At 31.2% G+C, this 25148-nt stretch overlaps 1 protein-coding gene across 1 annotated transcript in view; it reads right to left on the bottom strand.

Moving 5' to 3' along the window:
* Nucleotides 1-25148, bottom strand: part of LOC145291917 (syntaxin-8-like) — a 190834-nt gene that overhangs the window by 156058 nt on the left and 9628 nt on the right. Inside the window, exons 3-4 of the mRNA XM_080137763.1 lie at nt 18013-18107; nt 3843-3947 (exon numbers count right to left, since the gene is read on the bottom strand). Of these exons, the coding sequence (XP_079993889.1) occupies nt 3843-3947; nt 18013-18107 (200 nt within the window). The remainder of the gene's footprint in view (nt 1-3842; nt 3948-18012; nt 18108-25148) is intronic.

The raw sequence follows: 25148 nt of genomic DNA, 5'->3' as shown, positions 1-25148 counted from the left end.
CATGGTGGTGGTAGCCTAATGTTTTGGGGCTCCTTTTCGGCTAGTGGTCCAGGTAGTTTGGTCAAGATAGATGGAACCATGAAGAAGGAGCAATATTTGGAGATACTCCAGAAAAACATTAGACAGGATGCGGAGAAGCTCCATTTAGGAACAAACTGGGACCTTCAACAGGATAATAATCCAAAACATACTGCCAAAATAGTCAAGAAATGGTTTGAGGATAATCAAATTAATGTTTTGGAATGGCCTAGCCAGAGTCCCGACCTGAACCCTATCGAAAACCTCTGGCACATATTGAAAACTGAGGTTAAAAAGCGGAAACCTAGAAATTTGAGGGATTTGGAGAACTACTGCATTGAAGAATGGTCAAAAATCAGTGTTGATGCTTGTAAAAACCTTGTTGATAAATATCCAAAACGGTTACAGGCAGTTATTAAGAATAAAGGGCATGCTATTGACTATTAGTAAGAGAGGTATGAATAATTTTGATCTAGTGCCATTATTGTTTTTCTTTGTATAATGTTTAAAACTTGCATAATTTATTTATTTGTTGAGTTTAAATTAAATGCTTATGCTTGATTTATTGTTTGAAATCCCTTTAATATTGTCTACCTTCTGGTTTGAGCAATATTCTTATAGAAATCTCAAAGATCTGAGGGGTATGAATAATATCGGGCACAAGTGTATATATATATATATATATGTTTTTATATATATCTATATATATATTTTTATATATATCTATATATATATTTTTATATATATCTATATATATATTTTTATATATATCTATATATATATTTATATATATTTTTATATATCAATATATATATATTTTTATATATCAATATATGTATATTTTTATATATATCTATATATATATTTTTATATATATCTATATATATATTTTTATATATCTATATATATATATTTTTATATATCTATATATATATATTTTTTTATATTTATATATATATTTTTTTATATCTATATATATATTTTTTTATATCTATATATATATTTTTTTATATCTATATATATATTTTTTTATATCTATATATATATTTTTTTATATCTATATATATATATATATATATATATATATATATATATATATATCTATATATCTATATATATTTATATATATATATATCTATATATATTTATATATATATATATCTATATATATTTATATATATATCTATATTTTTTTTTAGTAGTGGTGGTGGGGGTGTAGGGGTCGTAGCAGTTTTAGCATTTGTTATAATTTGTAGACGTATATATAATTATTCTCAGGTGTGTCTATGTACGTGTATCTATATATATGTGTGAAGGTTTTTATTTTATTTATTTTATTATTATGTGTATTTAGATGTGTTTTGTGCATTATTTATATATATATATATATATATATATATATGTATACGTGTGTATGGATCTCTGTGTATCTATATATGTATTTGTATGTTCATGGGTGTACTTATGTATGTATAAATGTGGGTAAGTATGTGTATGTATGTTATGTGTATGTATAAGTATGTATGTGTGTATGTTTATGTATATATGTATGTATGTGTATATTTACTTTTATCAATATCGCTATATGATTGACATCATCATTTGTGTCACTATCCTTGTTGCTGCTATTATAAACATTATTATCAACATCTTTATGAGTTTTTTATACTTATTACTAAATTTTGTTACTATAATTTCTAAATTATTATTATTATTATTATTACCCATGATCATTGACTATACTATTATTATTATTAATATTATTATTATTATTTTGTCATCTTTATCATCATCATGGCATTTTGACAGCCTTAACAAACTATGATTTTGCAACACTTTAAAAATGATAATCATCAATCCTATACTTTTGCTTTTAATAATGACATCGAATTTCTTTATAGAAAAATCTGTTTCATTCTGTCTAGACAATTTCCGGTCACAGTAATTACGAGCTTTTACGGTGTCCCCCGACCCCCACCCACTTGAAATCACTTTTTCTTTTTAAGCCGAGGACGAAGGTTCTCATTTTGGATTTCTCTCTTCTTACTATTAGGTTCCATTTGACTAGGGACAGACTTCTCTTTGGACTACTGCACTGCCCGGAAAATAATTTGCATTATTTCAGCTGTTTTGTAAATTTTCCAATCGGATTTTATGCATCGTCACGCTGGAATTATTTTGGAATACATTCTATCTAAAGAACTATTTTGCATTTTGGATCAACTTGAGAGGAGTTTCATTCAAGCTGAAATATTATGCGCGGTTTGTTTTTATATTAGTTTTTTTTTTTTTTACACATCCAATATTTTTTCATTTTTTATTTGGCAATTTATAACTAAAATAAATTGTGGTTTCACTTAATGCAAATTTTAGCATTGCTACAAATTGTAATTTGCTGATTTCTTTATGTCCTCTGATGAGAAGAATAATAAGAATAGCATTCTTTGAAACGCCATGGAATAAGGTCTTTGTAAATTGTTTTTGGAGTATTCAGTCGAATAATAAATTTTGATTGTAAAGTTGAACTTACAGTTTTAAATTTCTTTCTCATATATATATATATATATTGGTGTTAGGATAATTAATTAGAATCGGAAAAATCGGAAAATTTGGGAACATTGGAATCGGAAAAATTGATAGGAATCAATTTTCCAATGACAAAACGATTCTTTTAATTGTCATTTTTTATTTTCTTTTTTTTTAAGTAAAATCTTCCATTGCTGGTAATAATAATAAAATAATAAATATTTATTGATTAAAAAAAAAAAAAAAAAAAAAAAAGCTAAAATCGATATATCATCCTCCACAAGTGTAATTTTACATTTGGGAAAATATTTGCATATTTAACATGTGTTTTTATGAAAATCAGGGAAAGCAACAGTTAAATAATTAGCGATTTATAAAAAATCGGTAATTGTATCAAAATCATGAAAAATATTGGAATCATCCCATTACTAATATTTTTCATCAACTTATTAAACCAATAATGTATATCATCAGACACAAAATAAATCTTTTGCTATAAATTAACATCAGTGTTTCCGAATGATTTTGTCAACAGATGATTCGGAATCTGGGCTCCCAAGAATGGTCTATACCCACCTCGGAAAGTGGGTTGAATCCAATTTTAGCATTACAAATTCCAGAGAATTTTCACTTCATTTAAAATAAAGTAAAACAATTCACTTTATTTAAAATAAAGTAAAACAAACGAGAAAATTATTAAACAAGATTTAGTTTTTTCCCTTCAGTGTGCATTAATATTACGCTTTTCTCGAAACTTATTTTACCAAATCCGTACAAATGTAAAATAATGTTTAATGATGTTTGTTTTTTTTATTTTGTTCAAATCTTGTTTAATAATATTTTCGTTTGTTTTATTTTATTTTAAATAAAAGGAAAATTCCACAACCACCCCCAATTGAAGGAAAAAAAAACAAATTCTGTTTAAAAATTGTTTTCGTTTAAGTGAAAATCCGTCTCCTCCTCCCCCCCCCCCAAAAAAAAAGAAAGGGCAGGTGACTCTTGAAGAAAGAAATTGACCAATCAGATTAAAAGATGATTTTATGAAGAAGACAAGAAGCGGGCATTTTTATTTTCAATTTAGATGATGGCGATAAAGTAAACAAAATCACCGGCTTCGATATTTTGTTTTATGCTTACAATGGTTATTTTTTTAAACAAAAAATACTATTTAACGCAAAATAATTCGTTTAGCAATAGTCCCGATCCTCAAAAAACTCTCTGGAATTTGTAACGCTAAAATTGGATTCAACCGGAAAGTGATACCATAACAACCCAAGTTAGACTTAACATAATCTTACCTGTATCCACTTCCACTTTCATTATTGAACGCATGATCCAACTTCTTCTCCTTACTGATGAGCTCATTCAGCATGATCTGGCGTCGTTCCACCTCCCCCTCTGTTCTTTAATATTTGTTAAGGTTAATAAACATAAAAAAACAATAAATCAATACACATATAAAAAAAAAAGAAAGTTTTCTAAGATAGAGTCGACAGATCGATTTGTTGTAAATATGTCGTTTTAAGCAAAAACAATATTACGTACTTGTCATGTCGAAAATAGTAATATATCCAAAAATTATGAAAATTCATTGAGTAGAACAACTATTGTTTTTAGTAAAAAAAAAAATTTTTTTTAAAGTCTCTCGCTATAGATAACAAATGCAATTACAGTGTAATCTAAAATTTACATTCCAAGTTATGTCTTGTGTGTGAACTCTTCACTGTCTATTTTATAGCATGTAAGTAAATGCAATTCTCCCAATTTTCCCTAAAATTTACTTTTAACTATAAATAATTTTCTACTCAAATTTTCATAATTTGGATATCTATTACTATTTTTGACATGACAATTAAGTATGTAATATTGTTTCGTTTAAAACGACATATTTTTAAAAAAATGATTGCCTTGTTAACTTTATCTTAACAAACACCAAAATACAATTAAAAACAAAAAACAATTAAAAGAAACAATAAAATAATAAAAAATAGTAAAAATACAATTAAAAACAATAAAAAACAACTAAAAAGAAAAAATAAAATAAAAAAACAATAAAAATACAATAAAAAAACAATAAAAAAAAAAATAAATACTTGATTTCACTCTAATGATTACTTTCTAATCGATATTCTAGGGATTTCCGGACAAGGCCCTCTTCCTCCAATTTAGCCAGAGAGACAAACCAGAAAAGATGTGTTTATGTGTCATTCTTAAAACCGGCAACAGCAAGCAAAGGATAGCTAGGAATTCTCCAATTTCAACTCAATATTTAAATTGAGTTGTAAGCCATTTTTAGTTTCAGAAGAGTTTCCGATGGGCAGTTATTCTATACAAGTCTGGAAGATGACAAATTCTCAGTGGACAGCTGTTCTGAACAGGTTCCGGACTTTATAATTTTGCAGCGAAAAAGCAAAAGATCCTTCTCATGTTGTCACGAAAAAAAAAAAAAAAAAACATATACAAGGTTGCTAAATACGTTTAATCTTCATGGAGCAATTCTGGTTTCTGATTGGTTGCTAGCAGAACGTGAATTAATTTGATTTGTCAATTCCTAGCAGCAACATTTATAAATAGAATCTCCCAACTGTGAGGGACCATATCCCATTTTGAGTAAAAAAATATTGCAAACCCCCCCCCCCATTTTTTTATATAATGGGGAAGTCATTTTGGTTTATTTTTAATTCTGTTAAAAAATTAAAATATATTTTTATATTCAATTATACATAATAAAAACACAAGTCATTTGGATCTTAAAATTTGAGCATGCAAAAAGAAGCCATTTTTAATTTTGTTCAAATGTCAAAAGAAATATATGTGTGTAGATAAGAGAAATAAAAGAAATGTATTTTTATTTTTACCTTAAAAGGGGTGGGTATGTGAAAAAGGAAGTCATTTCTTAAATTTGGTTATGCAGTCTCGTTCCAAAAACGCATACATATATACATATAAATAAATATACATGCAATATGTAACCATTAAAAAAAAGAGAATTTTTTGTGTTAATTAAAATAAGGCAAAAAGGATAGGAAATGTTTGGTAAATTAGAAAGAAACTATTGTGCTTGAAATATAGTTAAAAAAAAGTCAATTGTAATTTATGCATGCCTTAAAATAAGCATGCAAAAGGTATTTGTAAAAAAATATATTTATATATAAAGAAAATGTTAACAAGTGTTTTTTTTCTTTTGATTTCAGTAAAAACCTAAGTTATGCATTAGTATGTTAAAGTGTTAATACAAACAAAATGGATGCAGTTTAACGTCTTGCCCAGGACACTTTAATTTATATATATATATATATATATATATATATATATATATATATATATAAGGCCTGTGAAAAGTTATTTACAGTAAAAACCCGAAAAGTTTGGAGGCAAAACGTTTTAACTTTATTTTTGTCACAGGTTTTGTGAATACATCAGCGATATTTTGGTCTGATGATATGTAATTTACAATAATGGATTCCTTTTTCACTTCATTTCTGGTGAAGTGATATTTAATGTATATATATATATATCTTTGGTGAATTACTGTGTTCTGTGCTAAGACTATGCTGGTTTGATTATCACAATTAATTACTATGGGGGTTTTAGTTAATTTTGGTTCTAAAACAGTCTTTGGAATATTTTTGAGATAAAGTAGTTCTTGTGCAGTATGTGTGAACAATAAATTCTGCCTCACATGCATAAAGAGATACAATCTGTTGCTTTTTAGATTTCCATTTTCTGAGAGTCTGAAACAATATCCAGATATAATCTGTTGCTTTTTAGATTGCCATTTTCTGAGAGTCTGAAACAATATCCAGATATAATCTGTTGCTTTTTAGATTGCCATTTTCTGAGAGTCTGAAACAATATCCAGATATAATCTGTTGCTTTTTAGATTGCCATTTTCTGAGAGTCTGAAACAATATCCAGATATAATCTGTTGCTTTTTAGATTGCCATTTTCTGAGAGTCTGAAACAATATCCAGATATAATCTGTTGCTTTTTAGATTTCCATTTTCTGAGAGTCTGAAACAATATCCAGATATAATCTGTTGCTTTTTAGATTTCCATTTTCTGAGAGTCTGAAACAATATCCAGATATAATCTGTTGCTTTTTAGATTGCCATTTTCTGAGAGTCTGAAACAATATCCAGATATAATCTGTTGCTTTTTAGATTTCCAATTTTTGATAGTCTGAAACAATATCCAGATATAATCTGTTGCTTTTTAAATTTCCAATTTTTGATAGTCTGAAACAATATCCAGATATAATCTGTTGCTTTTTAAATTTCCAATTTTTGATAGTCTGAAACAATATCCAGATATAATCTGCTGCTTTTTAGATTGCCATTTTCTGAGAGTCTGAAACAATATCCAGATATAATCTGCTGCTTTTTAAATTTCCAATTTTTGATAGTCTGAAACAATATCCAGATATAATCTGTTGCTTTTTAAATTTCCATTTTCTGAGAGTCTGAAACAATATCCAGATATAATCTGTTGCTTTTTAAATTTCCATTTTCTGAGAGTCTGAAACAATATCCAGATACAATCTGTTGCTTTTTAAATTTCCAATTTTTGATAGTCTGAAACAATATCCAGATACAATCTGTTGCTTTTTAGATTTCCATTTTCTGAGAGTCTGAAACAATATCCAGATATAATCTGTTGCTTTTTAAATTTCCATTTTCTGAGAGTCTGAAACAATATCCAGATACAATCTGTTGCTTTTTAAATTTCCAATTTTTGATAGTCTGAAACAATATCCAGATATAATCTGTTGCTTTTTAGATTTCCATTTTCTGAGAGTCTGAAACAATATCCAGATATAATCTGCTGCTTTTTAGATTTCCATTTTCTGAGAGTCTGAAACAATATCCAGATATAATCTGTTGCTTTTTAAATTTCCAATTTTTGATAGTCTGAAACAATATCCAGATATAATCTGTTGCTTTTTAAATTTCCAATTTTTGATAGTCTGAAACAATATCCAGATATAATCTGTTGCTTTTTAAATTTCCAATTTTTGATAGTCTGAAACAATATCCAGATATAATCTGTTGCTTTTTAAATTTCCAATTTTTGATAGTCTGAAACAATATCCAGATACAATCTGTTGCTTTTTAGATTTCCATTTTTTGAGAGTCAGAAACAATGTATATATATATATATATAAGATATACTTTTCCAATCTCCATCATTTCCAGAATCTGAATCCGAAAATCCTTCTCATTTTAGGGGACTTGTTGATTTTCTAAATACTAAATGCTGTTCTTTAGTTCTTAAATAACGAAACACTTGTTTAGCTCTGTTTAAATCCTTCATTGTCGATCTTGATAACTTTTGTGATAGTTTTGTTACTGTGTAGCATATGTCGGGTCTCATAGCAGTCATTAAATAGATAAGACTTCCTATAATTTCACTGTATAATTCATCATCAATTATTTCAGATTTTGTGTCTATATTTTTATTAATATCATTTTCGACTGGTGTAGAGCGTTTAGTGCATTCTCCCATTCCAAATTTCAATAGGATTTTGTCAATATACTTCAATTGATTCATTTTAATAATTCCTTTTTCACGAGCAAATTCTATACTAAAAAAACATATTTTGCCAAAATCGGTCATTTGGAAAAATTTTTTTATTTTAATCTGTACTTAACATTGGTCAACATTGTCACAATTTGATGCAATTAAAATGTCATCTCGACCCATAAAACCAAAATCAGTAGTTTATTTTCTTTGTTTTGGGTATACAAACAGGATACAAACAGGGGTCTAATGGGCATTGTTTGAAGTGTTGTTCAATCATATAATCATGAAATACTGTATTCCAACACTGAGCGCTTTGCTTTAGACCATAAAGTGATTTGTAAAGCCTCCACACGCAATTTTTATTTTTCATTATGAATCCCTCTGGAGGGGTAATATAAATTTCAGTCTCTTGGGGCATTTAAATAAGCATTTTTTTTACATCTATTTGATGAATGTTAAGGTTATATTGTAATGCGATTTGCAATAAAATTCCGATTGTTGTTAGGTTTGCAGTTGGTGAAAACATAGAAAAGTATTCTATAGCGTAAATCTGAGAGTATCCTTTTGCAACAAATCTAGCTTTGTCCTGTTCAACATCTGATGCTGTAGTCTTTTTTGCAAAGAACCATCTTGTAGAAATGACATGTTTATCCTTTGGGAGAGGTATTACCGAATAGATATTATTTTCTGTTAAAGCATCTATTCGTTTTTCATTGTTATTTTCCATTGATCACAATGTTTTGAATTAATTGCTTCATTAAAGCTTTTTGGCGTATTATCCATGGAATAGTAATAGTCGATTTGATAATCTCTCAAATCGTCAACCACAAAAAACTTGGGTCACCTTCTACTTCTTTTGGGGTAACGTTCGACTTTAACATCAGCATCATCATCATAATCATTGTTGTCATCATTATGAATACTCTTGTCCCCATCAATGGCGACTTCATTGTCATCATTTGTTTTATTAATTTGAGGAAATATTATTTCATCCTCTTCGTATGATGGATTTTCGTATTTGAAATGAAACATGTCTGTGCATTTTACACATCAGAATCTTTTTATTTTATTTTTCTCTGAAAATACTAAATAGTCTAGGCTGTTTTTATCGTACCCAAGGACTATACTGCTACCGGTTTTGATATTTAATTTCCTTTTTTTATCTATAAATGCAAAGCAAGTTGAACCAAATCCATGCATTCTGCTTAAATTTGGTTTTCTACCACAGAAAGCTTTATATGGGGTTTTAGATAGTCTTTTGTTAAAGCACCGGTTGCATGTATATATGCAGCAGGCATAAGTGCATACATCCAGAGGTTTTGGGGAGTTTTCATTCAATGAGTAGACAGCTTGCCAGTTTAAAAAGTGTCCCCCATGATCTTTCTACAGTTCCATTTGGGTTTGGTGAATTAGGGGCCGATTTTTCATGTTTGATACAACGGTTAATTAAAAAAAGTTTAAAGTTTTTATAAGTGAATCATGTACCATTGCCAGAGCGGATACACTTTACTGCACCGTAGGGGGCCATGTCAGTTAAATATTTTTTAGTCGCTAGCAAGGTGTCAGATTTGTTCTTTAAGACATAAACCATTATAAAACTGGAATAATCATCTACAAAATTTAATGCATACCTGAAGTTTTCCCTGCCCACCGGTTTCACGGAACCATTCAAGTCACAATGTACTAGTGATAGAATTTTCATAGCCTTCTTGTCTGGTATGGTTTTGATACTTTGTCATTTTTCCCTCGTGTACAAACGTTGTAGTTTGTCAAGTTTTTTAAAGTTTTTATTTTCATTCCGTCAACCGCATTTGACAACTTTTTGATATCTGGAATATTGCAGTACCCAAGAATTTTATGCCATGTCCATAAATTATGGCAGACAGTTTAAAATGGGATGACGCTATTTAAATAATATAGTCTTCTATTTTCTTTAATGTTGAATAAAGTTCCATTCAGGTATACCAGTTTTGATTTCTTATACAAAATACTGGTAGAAACCTACACAAATAAATGTCATGGTGACATTTCTTAGGTGGGTTTCTACCAGGATTTGGTTGAACTTTCGATTACCAACGATCTACATTATTCTTATATTTGCACCTTGTTTAATAGCAGTTTGTACAGAAAATACATTTTGTTTAAATTTTGGGATTAGAAGAGCGTTTTCCATAATACAGAAACAAAGTTTACCTTCATTGTTCTTTAGCGAGATTTAAGCATCGCCTCTTTTGAAAACAATATCATTTACTCGACTGCCGTTCTATCACAATGACATGTTTTATCTTTCTCTCCTTCTCTCTCCTTATATATACTCTAAAGAAGCTTTGAGTAAAAAAAAATTTAAAAATGAAGAATGCAGTTTAAATTCCCAGAAAAAAAAACAACTAAATTTAACCTATCGCAGACTTAGCACGTACATAATCTGGTGTCTAATATATATATATATATATATATATATATATATTAAAGTGACCTTGTCAGTGTGCATGTGTGAAACGTCTCTACCAAACTCTTAACTGAATATTTAACCTACAGACTTGAAACTTGATATATAGAGTATTTAAACCTCGAGAACACTTTTGATTTGTTTTTTTTTAATCTGTAAAAATAACTGCTAAGGAGTAAAAACTAAAAAAAAAAAAACAGTCGACATTGGCAGGAGTAAATCAACTGTCTTTTGAGCATGCATATATATTTGTTTTTTAGTTTGAAGTTGCTTAATTTTTAGACTTTTTTTTATCCATTTGGTGATAGTTCAGATGATAACAACAGAGGCTGAAGCACTAAATAACAACTATGGCTGAGCACTGAATGTTTTGGTTTCGATTCCAGCTCATGGCACTGAATTAATTTTTTTAACTTTTGAAATCATAACTATATATATTAGGTACAATATAATAATCAATAGAGAATTTGCTTTATAATAATAGATAGGAAATCTGCATGAATTAAAATGCCATATTTAAACCTATTTTATGACTAGGCAACACCAGGCAGCCTGCTAGTATCTATACAAGTTCAACTAATATCTAGAAAATGAAATCATCATCTGACAGATCAAATGTTAAATTGCTGTTGTATATTGGGTGGGTTTTGGTTTCTATTTACTTGACTTCCCAAAAGTGTCCGAGTTAGACACAAAGTCATTTTTTAATTATGGGGAAAATCCAACTTCCCATGACAGAACATTTCGGATTGGAACCAATATTGAAATTGCCTCAGTCTAGAAAGATTTCTCCTTCACTGATTGAGAACAGAACAAATAATGCCCTTTAAATTATTTATTTGCAGAAAATTACATTTTAAATAAATTAGGCACAAGGCTATCAAAATTGTGTGAGAATAATATAGATCGTTAGTAATCGAAATTTCAACAAAATCCAGGTAGAAACCCACCCAAGAAATGTCACCATGACATTTATTTGTGTAGGTTTCTACCAGTATTTTGTTTAATTTTCGATTTTTTGAGTGATTATCGAGACTCCGTGGATGACCATGTAACGTCAGCTATTTTTTTTCTAACTTAACATTCGACAATACTTGTCTTTCACACTAAATAAGCCCTTTAAAATCAGTTAAAACAAAAAATTATCCTGGTAGATAGGAGATTAACTTATCTTGCCCTTTGGTAAAATTTCTTTATAACATATTTGTTTTGTGTGTTTTTTATCACTTTTTTCATTTTGTTGTCTAAATGTTGCAAAATGACCCATTTTTTTATCTGACGTCAATCTATATAATTACGGAAATCTTTCTAGATAAAGATAATTCTTTTACCCAATTCAGAAAGGCCCTTTCGATGTTTCCATTATATATTGACCTTGTGTCCAACTCTTCTCGCGGACTCACCAAGTCAGAATTAATTGAGAACTGAATACCCTAGACACAAAGAAATGGGTTTTTTTCGTCTAAGGGAGATAACAATGAACAAAATTATACGAGTATTCTCCCTTGACACATACGTATTTTTATGTTTCCCATATTTAAAATTTTTTATTATATACTGCTAATGAACTTATATGCAAATGCAAATGATGTTTCCATTTAGCTAATAACTTGCCATTTTTTTTTTCAGGTATCTTCATCAAGCAATATGTTTTGGATTGATGTACATCATGCTTTTACTGTAGAAATGTTTTGGAAGAATGGTGAATCTGTAACTGCAACACAGAGTGTTCCGAGTTCATTACAAGTTAGGACGTCATGATGCTGTTCCAGATAGAAAATCAATATAGCAATGGGTTGCAAATTTCAGAGCAAAAATCAGAGCTACAGGTTCGGCACTTACAAGAAAGCCACCTGTAAGCGCTTGAACGCCAGACAGTATTCGAGCTGTGAGGCTTTCTGTTAGTGTCCTACATCTTCAGCTTGCAAGCCTGCTTTTGCCTTGGGATTATCTGATCGAACAGTCAGAAGAATTCCACACACTGATATGCTGTTCCATCCATACAAATTAATGATTGCTCACAAACTGCGTGCGACTAGGGTGGGAGATATTTCTGCCGCACCCTGTATTAAGATTACTTTTATATATATATATATATTTTTACTCAATGACTTTAACGTTAGAATCAAAGTATTTTTTTTTTCTTATTTGGAGAGAGGTTTACCACTTATTAAGGTCCAGAGAATATGCTTAACAAGTGGTAATGCCAAGGTAAACTGCCATTTTTTTTTCTTAAATTTGACCCCTTTGCAGTTATTTTTACAGGGTAAAAACAAAATTGAAAGTGTTCTCAAGGTCCAAATATCTTATATATTAAGTTTCAAGTCTGTAGACCAAATATTCAAAAGAGGAGTTTGATGAAGACGTTTCACACATACTTATGTTTTCATCCTAAATTATACACAATGTAGAAACTATGCATAAAAAGAAATTAAGCATAATTGTTAAATGAAACCAATCATCTAATAAGAACCCTAAAAAATGAATAATTAATGAAATTCGTTTTTCAAAGAATATGCAAATTAGTTAACCTTCATGAAGTTACTTACATAACCATAACTAAGTATATTAAATTCGTTTTAATAATTTTTCAAGAGAAAAACTCGGCTTTTAATGTCAAAGTGAGAAGAAAAAAAACTCAACTTTATAGTTGTATACAGATATTTATTTTGTGAATTTATGCTTTCAATTCATTTTATTTGTATTTATCATATAGCATTTGAGTATTGTTGAAAATGGTTTTCTTTAAAAATGTATTTCTAAAACTATCTCTCCTCAAAATTTTCTGCCACTAGAATGGCTCTCGAAACTATTTTTCTTTTGTTCTTTTGTTTTTTTAGAGTTAATGAGGTCTCTACCAGTATTTTGTTTGATTTTCGATTTTTAAGCGATTATCGAGACTCTCTAAATGACCGTATAATATCAGTTCTTTTTTTTTAACTTAACACTCAACAATACTTTTATTTCAAACTAAATAAGCCCTTTAAAATCAGTTAAAACAAAAACTTATCCAGGTAGATAGGAGATTAACTTATCTTGCCCTTTGGTAAAATTTCTTTATTACATACATATTCTTCCCTCGTGGAGAAGGCAAGTAATTTAGGGATTCAAGTCAAAATTACTTGAGAACTTTAAATACCCTAAGACACAAAGAAATGGCTTTTATCGTCTAAGGGAGATAACAATGAGCAAAATTATACGAGTATTCTCCCTTGACTCATATTTTATGATTATGTTAAGGTTAAATTTGGTTGGGACTTTTATTTATGCTTTCTGACCTCCACGTTAGGATCAAAGTGTTTTTTTTTTTTTTGTACGGGGGAGGGAGGGGTAATCGCTTATTACAGCCCAGCGGATAAGGGTTAATGAGTGGTAGATAGACAGTGTGACAACAGTGATGATCGGTAATGGTGGAACTTGAGCAGGGTTTGATTATTTAAGAGGACGGCCTAACAGCAAGTTGTTTACATTAGATTTGAAAACGATCATGTTATAGTCAGCTGGGAAGCAGCCCTGCGATATTGTGTTCCACAGATGAACAGTTCTAGAAAAGAAAAATGCTTATGGAATTTTCGTTTAGTTTTATAAATATAGATTAAGGGAGTTTGTTGACAGTTGTTGCTAGACAAGTATTCGTTGCAAATATTTTGCAGAGGGGGGGGCATAGATTGAAGCTCAGTCGAGCACCTGCTATGAAAATAACGATAGAGCAGAAATTCTACTTTCTTGCCATTTATGTGTAAATATTTTGCAAAAGATTGGCGATGAAAATAAGAAATTTATAAAGATATTATAGACTTTTTAAAAATGGAAATTGCTCCAGACAAGATATAAAGCCACTTGATGTAAGGAGTAGGAACTAACAAAAAAAAAAGATGATTATACCTGTTGACCTTTGTAGATAGGAAGAAAACAGCAAGAAAAGAGTTCAACAAGCATGTAGTTCTTGGAAAAAAAGCTACTGGGATAGGATTACAATTGTATTACAATTAGGTATAAAAATAGCGAATTGATGGAGACCGCTAGACCAACGGATCAAACGAATTTAATTGGTTCCCTTCCTTTCACGTTCTCCGCAATCTATCACAAACGTGATGTTGCTAGTCTCAGTCTTTTCTGTAAATACTATTACGGCAAGTGTATTTTGCAACTATCAGATCAATTTCTTTTTTTTTTTTTTTTTTACATAGGAGTCACTACTTACCAAGGCCCAGAGGCCACTCGAGGATAAGGGTTAAAGAGTGTACATTAGTCAATGGGACAATATCATAGTAATCGTTAGTAGTGGAAATTTGGTAAATTGAATTACTTGAGGGGAACGGATCATCAAGAACTTGTTTACATTGGACTTGAAGATGACCATATTGTAGTCAGATGGAAAGGTGTGCAGTTCTAAGAAAGAAGCTTTGTTCATGGAATCTACGTCCCTGCTTCCTTTGTTCCAGCTCATTTAATTTGCTGGTCTAGTGGTCTCCATCAATTTGCTGTTTTGTTACCTCATTATAATACAGCTTTTTATTCCAGCAGATCCTTTCCAAGAACTATAAGGTTGTAAAACTCTTCCTGCTGTTTTCCTCCTACTTATAGCTTTGGTCTTTTCCTTTTTTTTCCCCCTTTTTTCTTTTTATTTACCCCAAACAAGGCACAGTGCACCTTGGATATAAAGGGTTACTATTTGGGATCAAATCTACAGGAATGCTATATAGGGAGTTGAGCAGCGAGATGTCTGTTCACATAATACTTACACTTATATATATCAGTACATAGGGAAGCAGGGATCCAGGAGAGAATTCCAAAGTCTGGCAATTCGAGGGAGGAAACTATTAGAGTAGAAGGCTTTCAGATATCTAAGGATCTCTACAATGTAGGGGGTGGGATTTTGCTGCTTGTCAAGTTAGTTGGGGCTATTTACATCGAGGGGTACAAGTACTTAGAGTTTGTTGAAGCACATTCCATTAAAATACTTGTAAAACAGGCACAGAAATGTTACATTTCGGAGATGGGACAGGAGTCAGAGTTTAGTGGAACGATAAAATTGTCGCCCTAGAAAAGATCACAAGATTCCATTTCCGTTTGATGAAAACCAGTTTTCTTTTTTTTTGCATACCATCTACTAGTTGGCCAGTTGTGTACAAATTCCAAGAGCAATAGGAGCCTTTTATCATGTCTAAAAGTGACACAATGTTCAACAAGCGAGATCGGAGATGCGCCACTGTACAACTCATGCTCTCTACCGATCCAAGTTATGACAACAGGACCATTGCCAGCACCCTTAAAATACAAATCCGAATGGTTCAATGTTTGAGGGCACAGCTCAGCAAAGTTTCTGGCCATGGTTATGTTTTTGGTGTGGTTTCAAGTAAGGGTCACATCATGCCACCTCACATCTTCAAAGTCAGCTTCAAAGTTAACACCAAAGTGTACCTGGATGTGCTGAAGAGTGTGGTAGTCCCCTGGTGCAATCAGGTGGCCACTGGCAGAGCCTGGCTATGGCAGCAGGACTCAGCGCCAATTCACAAGTTCAAAGAGACCCAGGTTTGACTTCAACACTTTGTAACCTTCTCTCACTGGCCTCCTCCACCTCTCCCAACCTGAACCTGCTGGACTACTGCGTTTGGTCATAAATTGAGAACATTACCAACATAACCTCCCACAATATCAAAATCAACCTGATCGCCGCCATCCAAGTATTCACCGAGCTCCTGCTGGCGTTTGTGGAAAAGACATGCTCCCAGTTCCGGACCTGTATTGAGACAGTGGTTGAGGCTGAAGGCGGCTACATTGAATAGATGTCAGCTCTACTACATGATTAAGTTACCGGAATTGATTTTTTCAATAAAAGTTTTAAAATAAAGCTGAAGTGTTGTTTTCTTTAGGTGACAAATTTATCGTTTTACCACGCAGTTTGGAAACTTTTTGGATCCTGTTTAAAAGCAAGAAACTCATGGTAGATGTATCAACCCATATATGGCAACAATACTCCATGCATTGGCGAAGTGTAGCTTTATAGGATACTCTATTAGGTGTGAGTCATTCTTAAGCACGGTTTCAAGACTAAAGTCAATAGGCATTTGTGATAATCAGCTTTTGTTCTTGTTAGCTTTTTACATCAAGTGGCTTCGTGTCTTGCCTAAAGCAATTTCCATAGAATAATTTTTTTTTTTAACTTTGAATATTTTGATTATGGGAAGATAGATTTAAATTTGAGAGGAAGTGTTGGATATAAAGACGTAGTGATGTACATTTGAATGCAGAGGTGTGCACACACACACACACACATTTCAGATGTGTCCCATGACAATGATCGGAATTGTAATTAAAACAAATACAAAGAACTTTTAACATTCCAAGGTCAAAAGTTATGAATTGAACAAAGCAAAATAAAAAAGAAGAATGTAAAGTCTTGATGTTTACAATTCCAGGAATGTTGATTTGTAACTATATAAGAGAAAAATAAACAACAGAAAATGGACAGAGCAAATACAGCAAGCAGCGAGCATGATTTGACATCTTGACACCTCTTCGTCAGCAAGTCACACACCAACCAACTCCTTACAACTGATGTATCTCTCTCTCTCTCTCTCTCTCTCTCTCTCTCTCTCTCTCTCTCTCTTTGTTATTAAACAAAAAGCTTAATTGTAAATAAAACTTATGCTTTGAAATTCGTCTCTGTGTTGATTTTGAGAATAATGACAAAAGAATTGTCAGTGCATATATGAATTACATATACATTCAACAACACAACAGAAGGAAATATGACCCAAATGGCACTCATCTTAGATGGGTTGAACTAGCTTTCTCCCAAGAAAGAATTTTTATGGAAATTTCAAATTCACAAGCAGTCCCAAGTCGCTTGTATATCTCCATCAGGTGAGATAATGTTAGGATTTTGCAGTTCTTGCAGGTAAGTGTTGACGTCTAGCAAAAATCAAGATATTTTTTTGTATTTATCGAGTTAAAAAATTTACAAGTATTTGTTTTTTTTAAATAAAATAAAAAACACAAATATATATATTTGACTCTAAAAATAAAATAAAAACAAGTATATAATTGACTATAAAATAAAATAGAAAACAAATATATTTGACTATATAAATAAAATAAAAACCAAATATATATTTGACTATATAAATAAAATAAAATAAACATATATTTTACTATATAAATAAAATAAAATAAACATATATTTTACTATATAAATAAATTAAAAACACAAATGTATATATTTGACTATATAAATAAAATAAAATAAAAAACACAAATATATATTTGACTATATAAATAAAATTAAAAAAAAAACATATATATTTGACTCTATAAATAAAATATAAACCACAAATATATATTTGACTATATAAATAAAATATAAACCACAAATATATATTTGACTATATAAATAAAATATAAAACACTATATATGTACCAAAAGAGTGAAATCAGTTTCGGTTTCAAAGCTTCAGCATTAGTGTGTGCATATAATTTTTAGAAAAGGATACATGCGGTAAGCTGTCGAAGAACGAATAAAACTTGTTTTTAATCCGGCAATGTCGTTGGAAAATTTCTTCATAGACGAACGGATCTGTGTCGACAACTGCAAAGGAAAAAATAAATTAAAATGAAAAGTTTTGTTTTGTTGTTTTATGGTATATCAACAATTTTGGGCTATTTAATGCTGAATTCAATAATTTTCGGAAAACTTTTTATGCTTCAAGTTCTTTATATCTTCAAATATGTATTCATGGAGTTTGGTTTGGTTGTTTTGTTTTACAATATATCAACCATTTTTGGGTTATTTAATGCCAAATTAAGTCATTTGAGAAAAAGGTTTTATGCTTAGAGTTCTTTATATCTGTAAATATTTATTTATGGTATTGGATTTGTTTTGTAGAAGAAAAATGTTTTTGTTTTTGACTTTGCAGAACATGATTGAGTTTTGCAAAACGGAAAGGAAAAAACAATAACATTAATGTTTGGTGCATTTTTGTTCAAGATGGCATTATCTTCAGATAGGGCATTCGATACTACCAGATCAAGCTAATGGCTGACCTGGATTTATTTATTTGTATTTGTTTTATTTGTTTGTAGCTACAACGCTACATATGTTACGTTACTGATATATGTATTTTGGATGCCGTGACGCGGCCTTTTACTAAAAAAGGGTCAATATGAAGTAAAAAAAAAAAATGTTACCATGGAACGGAGCATAAAAAAAAGAAAACTGGCCAAGAGTGAAGACTTAGGAAAAAAGAAAAGAATATTGCACCAGTCGGTGAGTCAACTGTTCACTTTTTCTTTTTGTTTGCTCACTTTTGAATTTTTCTTTGGTCTTGTCAGTCATATTTTTTTGTTTTGTGGGGACGGTGGTTTATTGTCAATGTTGCTTTAGTGTAAAAATAAATATTCTAGTGTTACGGGTCGGTTATACATTATTATAAGTGATATTGTGTCATACTTATTTTAACACAGCAAATATCTGGTTTTATTTTAGAGAGTAATTTCGGATAAGCCATTTTGACTTGAACATATTTTTATAAGTTTGTATTTGAACTGTTTAAGTGGTATCTATAGTTTTATTGTTATGAATTACTAAAATTTGAAAAAAACTTGGCTGGAGGTTTTGCAAGATTGGAATAAATGTTAAAAAAATTATGTGTGAAAAAGTAAATACAAGTACTAAAGTAAGTACTAAAAAAAATTGATTTTATTTCTATAATGAGTAATTTTGTTCTAAGCTTATGAGTCGTTTATAATTGACTTAATCCTGCCATTGTGAAAAAGGATTATTATATATGAAGACATTATATTGCTTTTACTTTTTTTTTAGTAAGAAACTGAAAAAATGCTCATTTTTTGCACAGGCTATGCTGAACGATTTATAAATCATTTTGCAAATAAATCATTTTGCTTTATTTGCAAGGTTTTTCACTGTATGTGATGCTTTTGTTTATCGGTATTACTGAACACTGAAATATTATAATTTTAAGTCATTTTAATTTTGAAATAAATGGCAAGACTGTGTGACAGTCAGGTAAAATACTTGACATGAAGCAAATTATTCTTTGAAACTGAAACTCTTAGAGTTTGCATTGCCACTGTGGTAGAACGATAAGTGCCTACTAAATATTGGAGGTGCTCACAGTCCTTGGTTATAGAGATGGAAAATGTAAATAGCAACAAATTTTCCCTGTAGACAGTGCAAAAGTTGCTGACAGAATTCAGACAATGAATCAAATTGTTCTGGACATGATACAAAACCTAGCCATCAACAGTTAGTAACTAGACCTTTGATGGGTCGGTTTACAAACAAAGAAGCTTAGAGGATAGCGAGTATTAGAGAGTAGTATGTGATTAAACAGTGCTTGAATTAGATAGAACTGCCAATGCTTAATGATAAGATCAAACTATTTGTGATACGAAAAGGAGAAAATGCAGCAATAATTATATACTGTTGATATCTGATTAAGTCGGGGGGATAAATAATGCCTCTGGCCTGTTAGTTCAGGTATCAACCATCATTGTCTCAAAGAATCTCATCAAAAGTGACTGAGCATTAAGAGAGAAAATAGGCCAAAATTGTCTTGAATAATCTCGCCAAAATTAAGAGACAAAAAGGGGCCATGGATTAACAAAGGGTAAGATCCCCTAGTGTTCTCTCAAATAATCTCGTTAAAAGTAACTGAGCAATAAAGAGACAAATGAGTCATAGGAAAAAGGTTATGATAACTAGTTAAGTCAAGGATTTCAATGAGGAAGTTTTAACCAAAAGAAAACTATTTGGGCAGTTGGCGTAAAAAGCTATCAATGTTATGACTGATATTGAGAGAGAATCAAGGGTTGATGCAAGAGAATAAGAAAAAAAGCTGTGCAAAAAGAAAACCACACAAAAAAAAATATGTATAAATGTATCTTGAAACACAATTAACATTATAACGTGTCAAGAACAGAATACTGATATTATTACTGAAATAAAAATATCATGTTTTAGTTTGGTGAATTTTCGGACTCAGGCCCAACAAACATCAAAGACTGTGCAAACTCTGATTTGGTCTCGAAACGATTTGATTGAATTTGTCAAATATTTTTAACATTTGAAACCGTATTCTTGCACAACCAAACTAAAACACTTCAACACTGTTTCAGAGAAATTTTTGAAATTCCAAGAAAAAAAACATACATCCTCGCTATTTAAACAATTCACTGAGTTTTTCCTCTCAACGTATTAAAATGTTGCCTTTAAATATGTGGAAGAATACGTTGGAATTCCTTTATTTTGACAAATGAAAAAAAAAGAATATACATGAAAAAGTATAAAATAGAAATGTCGAACAGACAATATACACCAACACATTTTTATTTGGATTTAATTATTCATGCTTTATTGTGTGAAATTTTGAGTTTTCTTTTCATGTTTTCTTTTATTGCCTCAGGCAGGTTTAATTAAAATTCTTATAAAGAATTTTTTGGGGAAGGAAAGGTATGTAACAGAGCACATATGAAAATAGCAGCAGCAACGAAGGATGGATGGCAAGCGATCACATTAGCAGCAGGAGCAACATTTGAACGTGTAATCAAATAAGGATATATGCGTGAGCTGGTGCCAAAAGAAAAAGGAAAAAAAAAAACACCACATGGTCGGGGAGAAAAAAAAGTCACCACGAAAGGAGACGGACGTGTAAAGTAAAGGTGAGAATGAGTTGGTTGTGGCCAGCGTGTGGTCGGAAGAAAGAGAAACATGTGTCCGTTTAGATGGACATATGGCAGCAAGAGACTTTTTAAGTCGTCTCAACACAGGAGAGTAACGGCAATACATGCTTTTCTCAAAAAAAAAAAAATGCCGACCTGGATTTATTTATTTGCATTTATTTCGTTTGCTTGCAGCTGCAATGCTTCGTATGTTACGTTACATCACTAGTTTCCGATTCCGATTCCGATACTCCAAATAAAGTTCCAATTTTTCTGATTCTGAGTAATCGTCCTAACACCAATTCTAATTAGCTGTAATTTGCAATTAATTAACTAAGTCATCTGTCTCTTACAAAGTTTTTTCTATCACTCAACCTCTCTCCCTTGTGTTGTTTGACCCCACCACTCTTATTTTATGCAGCCTATCTCTCTTGATTCCATCTCTCTCTCTTTATCAATGATCACTGATAAAATCTATACACCTATAAAGTTGAGTTTTTGTCGCACTGATATTGATACTAAAAGCCTAAATGAACATAGGAGATGTCCTTTTCTCTTCCTTGCAACCTCTATCTCACAGAAGAGATGTTGCGAGTTTGTCTCTGATGTATCGTTATTTTCATGGAAAGTGTTCGACTGAGCTTCAATCTATGGTCCCCCCTCGCCAAACTTTCACAAGAAACACCCATCTAGCTGTAAACACTATCAATAATTCCCCCACTCTTTATCTGTGCCTAAACCTAAACGTAGATTCCATGAACAAAGCTTCTTTCTTAGAACTGCACGCCTGTGAAATTGTCTTCCGTTTTCCTGCTTTCCGGCTGACTACAATATGGTTGTCTTCAAGTCTAGCGTAAATAATTTCTTGATGAGCCGTTCCATATAAGTTATCAAATTTACCAAATTTTCATTACTAATGATTACTATATTGTCCAATTTCTACTGTACACTCTTTAACCCTTATCCTTGAGTGGCCTCTTGGCCTTGATAATGTGGTGATGCCTATGTAAAAAAAAAAAAACAATTTGTACAAAAAAAAAAGAAGCAATAGAAATGATAGTTTACAACAACAACAACAACAAAAAAAAGAAGCAATAGAAATGATAGTTTACAACAACAACAAAAAAAAGAAGCAATAGAAGTGATGAATTACAACAACAAAAAAAAGCTGAACAATCAACAACTCATTTTGTTACAAAGTTCACGAGGCTAATAACAAACACAGGAATCAGCAAGTTGAAAAGAAAGCATTGTTCGGCTTTTGTAGGACAAAAATGGAAAAACTGCTTTAGATCAAAATGTGTATGGCTAGCAGTCAGTAGATTGAAATCGATAGTGCCCCCCCCCCCCAAAAAAAAAAAATTGTCACGCTTGGAATCCTCAATATAACCTGGATGGATGTTAAATCTTGACCATCGAATGGAAGTGTGACAACGAAGTGTTGGCAGACATTATTAGTGGCCTGGCAAGGCGAGAGAGGAAATTTTATTGGTTTGAAAATATAGATTCTTTTTTTACCAAGTGTCATAAATTTTAACCATAGAATAGTCTTATAATCTTCAAAAAACCTGCAAATTTTCATGTAGTTTCATCCCATAGAACCAAAGATATGAGCATTTCAATATTCAATTTGGCTACGAGTATATATATATATATATATATATATATATATATACCACCTTTTTTGGCAATTTTAGAAGTTTCAAATCTCAGCAACTATTGATCAGAATTTAACAAATAAAGGCTCATTGGAAAGATGATGACCTGAATTGTGTCGTGTGCAATGTGATATTTGCCCTTATACATTAAAGGGATCATTCATCATCCACAACCTATTTTTGGCACTTTTTTACAGCAATAAAATGTTTAAAATATTCATGTGTTTTCCTGGTTTTTCATATGAATTATAAAATTCATGATTTTCCCCCAAAACTGCCTTGATGGAGGGAGACTAAAAATTGCTCCTATGGTTTCAAATGATCTGAAATAACAACAAGGGGAGACTTGATTCCAAATATTTCTCATGTGTTATATCTCCCCCTCTATCTAGCACAACTCAAATCGTTTTTGGAATTTACACTAATTTCAAAATAACACATGTTTTTATTTGAAATGCATTCGATTGAAATCCCATTATAAAACAGAAGCATCAGTATTAATGCTGGAGTCCCTCAGGGGTCAATCCTGAACCCAACTTTCTTCCTGATCTACATCAATGATCTCTAGGGCTAGGTCAACAGCATATTCTTTTCATTGTTTTGACTCTAGAGTGTGTATCTGTTGATATCTTATATGCTTTTATATAGAGTGATGTGGTTCTCGGTTGATTAACTGTGTCGGATATATACTTGAGAGTCAAAACAACGAAAAGAATATGCTGTTGTCATAACCCTAATGATCTTCCAAATCACATCCTAAGATCATTCGTAGATATTTACACTGATGACACTGCCATCTATGGCAACACTTCAAAGGCCGTAAATGACCAAGTTCTGTCTGATTCTCTCTCCTCCCATCTTGATCACATGGTGCATTGGGAAAGAGGTAGCTGGTTAATTTTAATGCATCTAAAACCAAGCTTCTATCTTTACATCAACACTCTGATCCCCGTCTGGCATCAATCGAAATGAATGACTCTCGTCTTGGAGAGGCTCCATGTTTTGACAAGCTTGTAAGTCTGACCTTTACTCCTGATCTGAAATGGAATATGTACATCAAATATGTTGCCAAGGCTGCTGGAAAAATGGTGGGATCATTCTACCGCTCCAGTAGATATCTCACTGCTGATTCAATTCTCTACCTGTATAAGAGCCAAGTACGTCCACAAGGATGGAGTACTGTTGCCACATCTGGGCAGGAGCTGCTAGAAATATCTTGTCCTGCCTTGACAGAGTCCAAAATAGATTTCATAGCCTAGTGGTGGATGCCCTTTTCTCTTCTCTGCACAGAAGAGATGTTGCAAGCCTGTCTCTGCTTTATCATTATTTTCATGGCAAGTGCTCGTCTTAGCTCCAATCTATAATCCCCTCTGGCCTGACTTTTATGATAAAAGTTAGCAAGGATATTTTTTTCATAAAAGCAAGGATATCTTTTTCAGAAAAGTTAGCAAGGATATCTTTTTCAGAAAAGTTAGCAAGGATATCTTTTTCAGAAAAGTTAGCAAGGATATCTTTTTCAGAAAAGTTAGCAAGGATATCTTTTTCATAAAAGTTAACAAGGATATCTTTTTCATAAAAGTTAACACTAAACCTAGACGTAGATTCCATGAACAAAGCTTCTTTCTTAGAACTGCACGCCTGTGGAATTGTCTTCCGTTTTCCTGCTTTCCGGCTGACTACAATATGGTTGTGTTCAAGTCTAAAGTAAATAAGTTCTTGATGAGCCGTTCCATATAAGTTATCAAATTTACCAAATTTTCATTACTAATGATTACTATATTGACCAATTTCTACTGTACACTCTTTAACCCTTATCCTTGAGTGGCCTCTGGGCCTTGATAATGTGGTGATGCCTTTGTAAAAAAAAAAAAAAAAGGATATCTTTTTCAGAAAAGTTAACAAGGATATCTTTTTCAGAAAAGTTAACAAGGATATCTTTTTCAGAAAAGTTAACAAGGATATCTTTTTCAGAAAAGTTAACAAGGATATCTTTTTCAGAAAAGTTAACAAGGATATCTTTTTCAGAAAAGTTAACAAAGATATCTTTTTCAGAAAAGTTAACAAGGATATCTTTTTCAGAAAAGTTAACAAGGATATCTTTTTCAGAAAAGTTAACAAGGATATCTTTTTCAGAAAAGTTAACAAGGATATCTTTTTCAGAAAAGTTAACAAGGATATCTTTTTTATAAATACTTTCTAATTTCAAAAAGCTGCACGTGTACAAAGAGAAGATGGAACTGACTACATAGTATCAACCTGAGTAAACGGGAGAAGACTGTTTTTTGGGGTTT

This window comes from Euprymna scolopes, chromosome 13 (genome assembly GCF_053919585.1).
Source record: "Euprymna scolopes isolate OS-2025 chromosome 13, ASM5391958v1, whole genome shotgun sequence".
NCBI classification, from domain to species: domain Eukaryota; kingdom Metazoa; phylum Mollusca; class Cephalopoda; order Sepiida; family Sepiolidae; genus Euprymna; species Euprymna scolopes.
The sequence above is the reverse complement of the archived record's forward strand: the minus strand, read 5'-3'. Positions and strand labels throughout refer to the sequence as shown.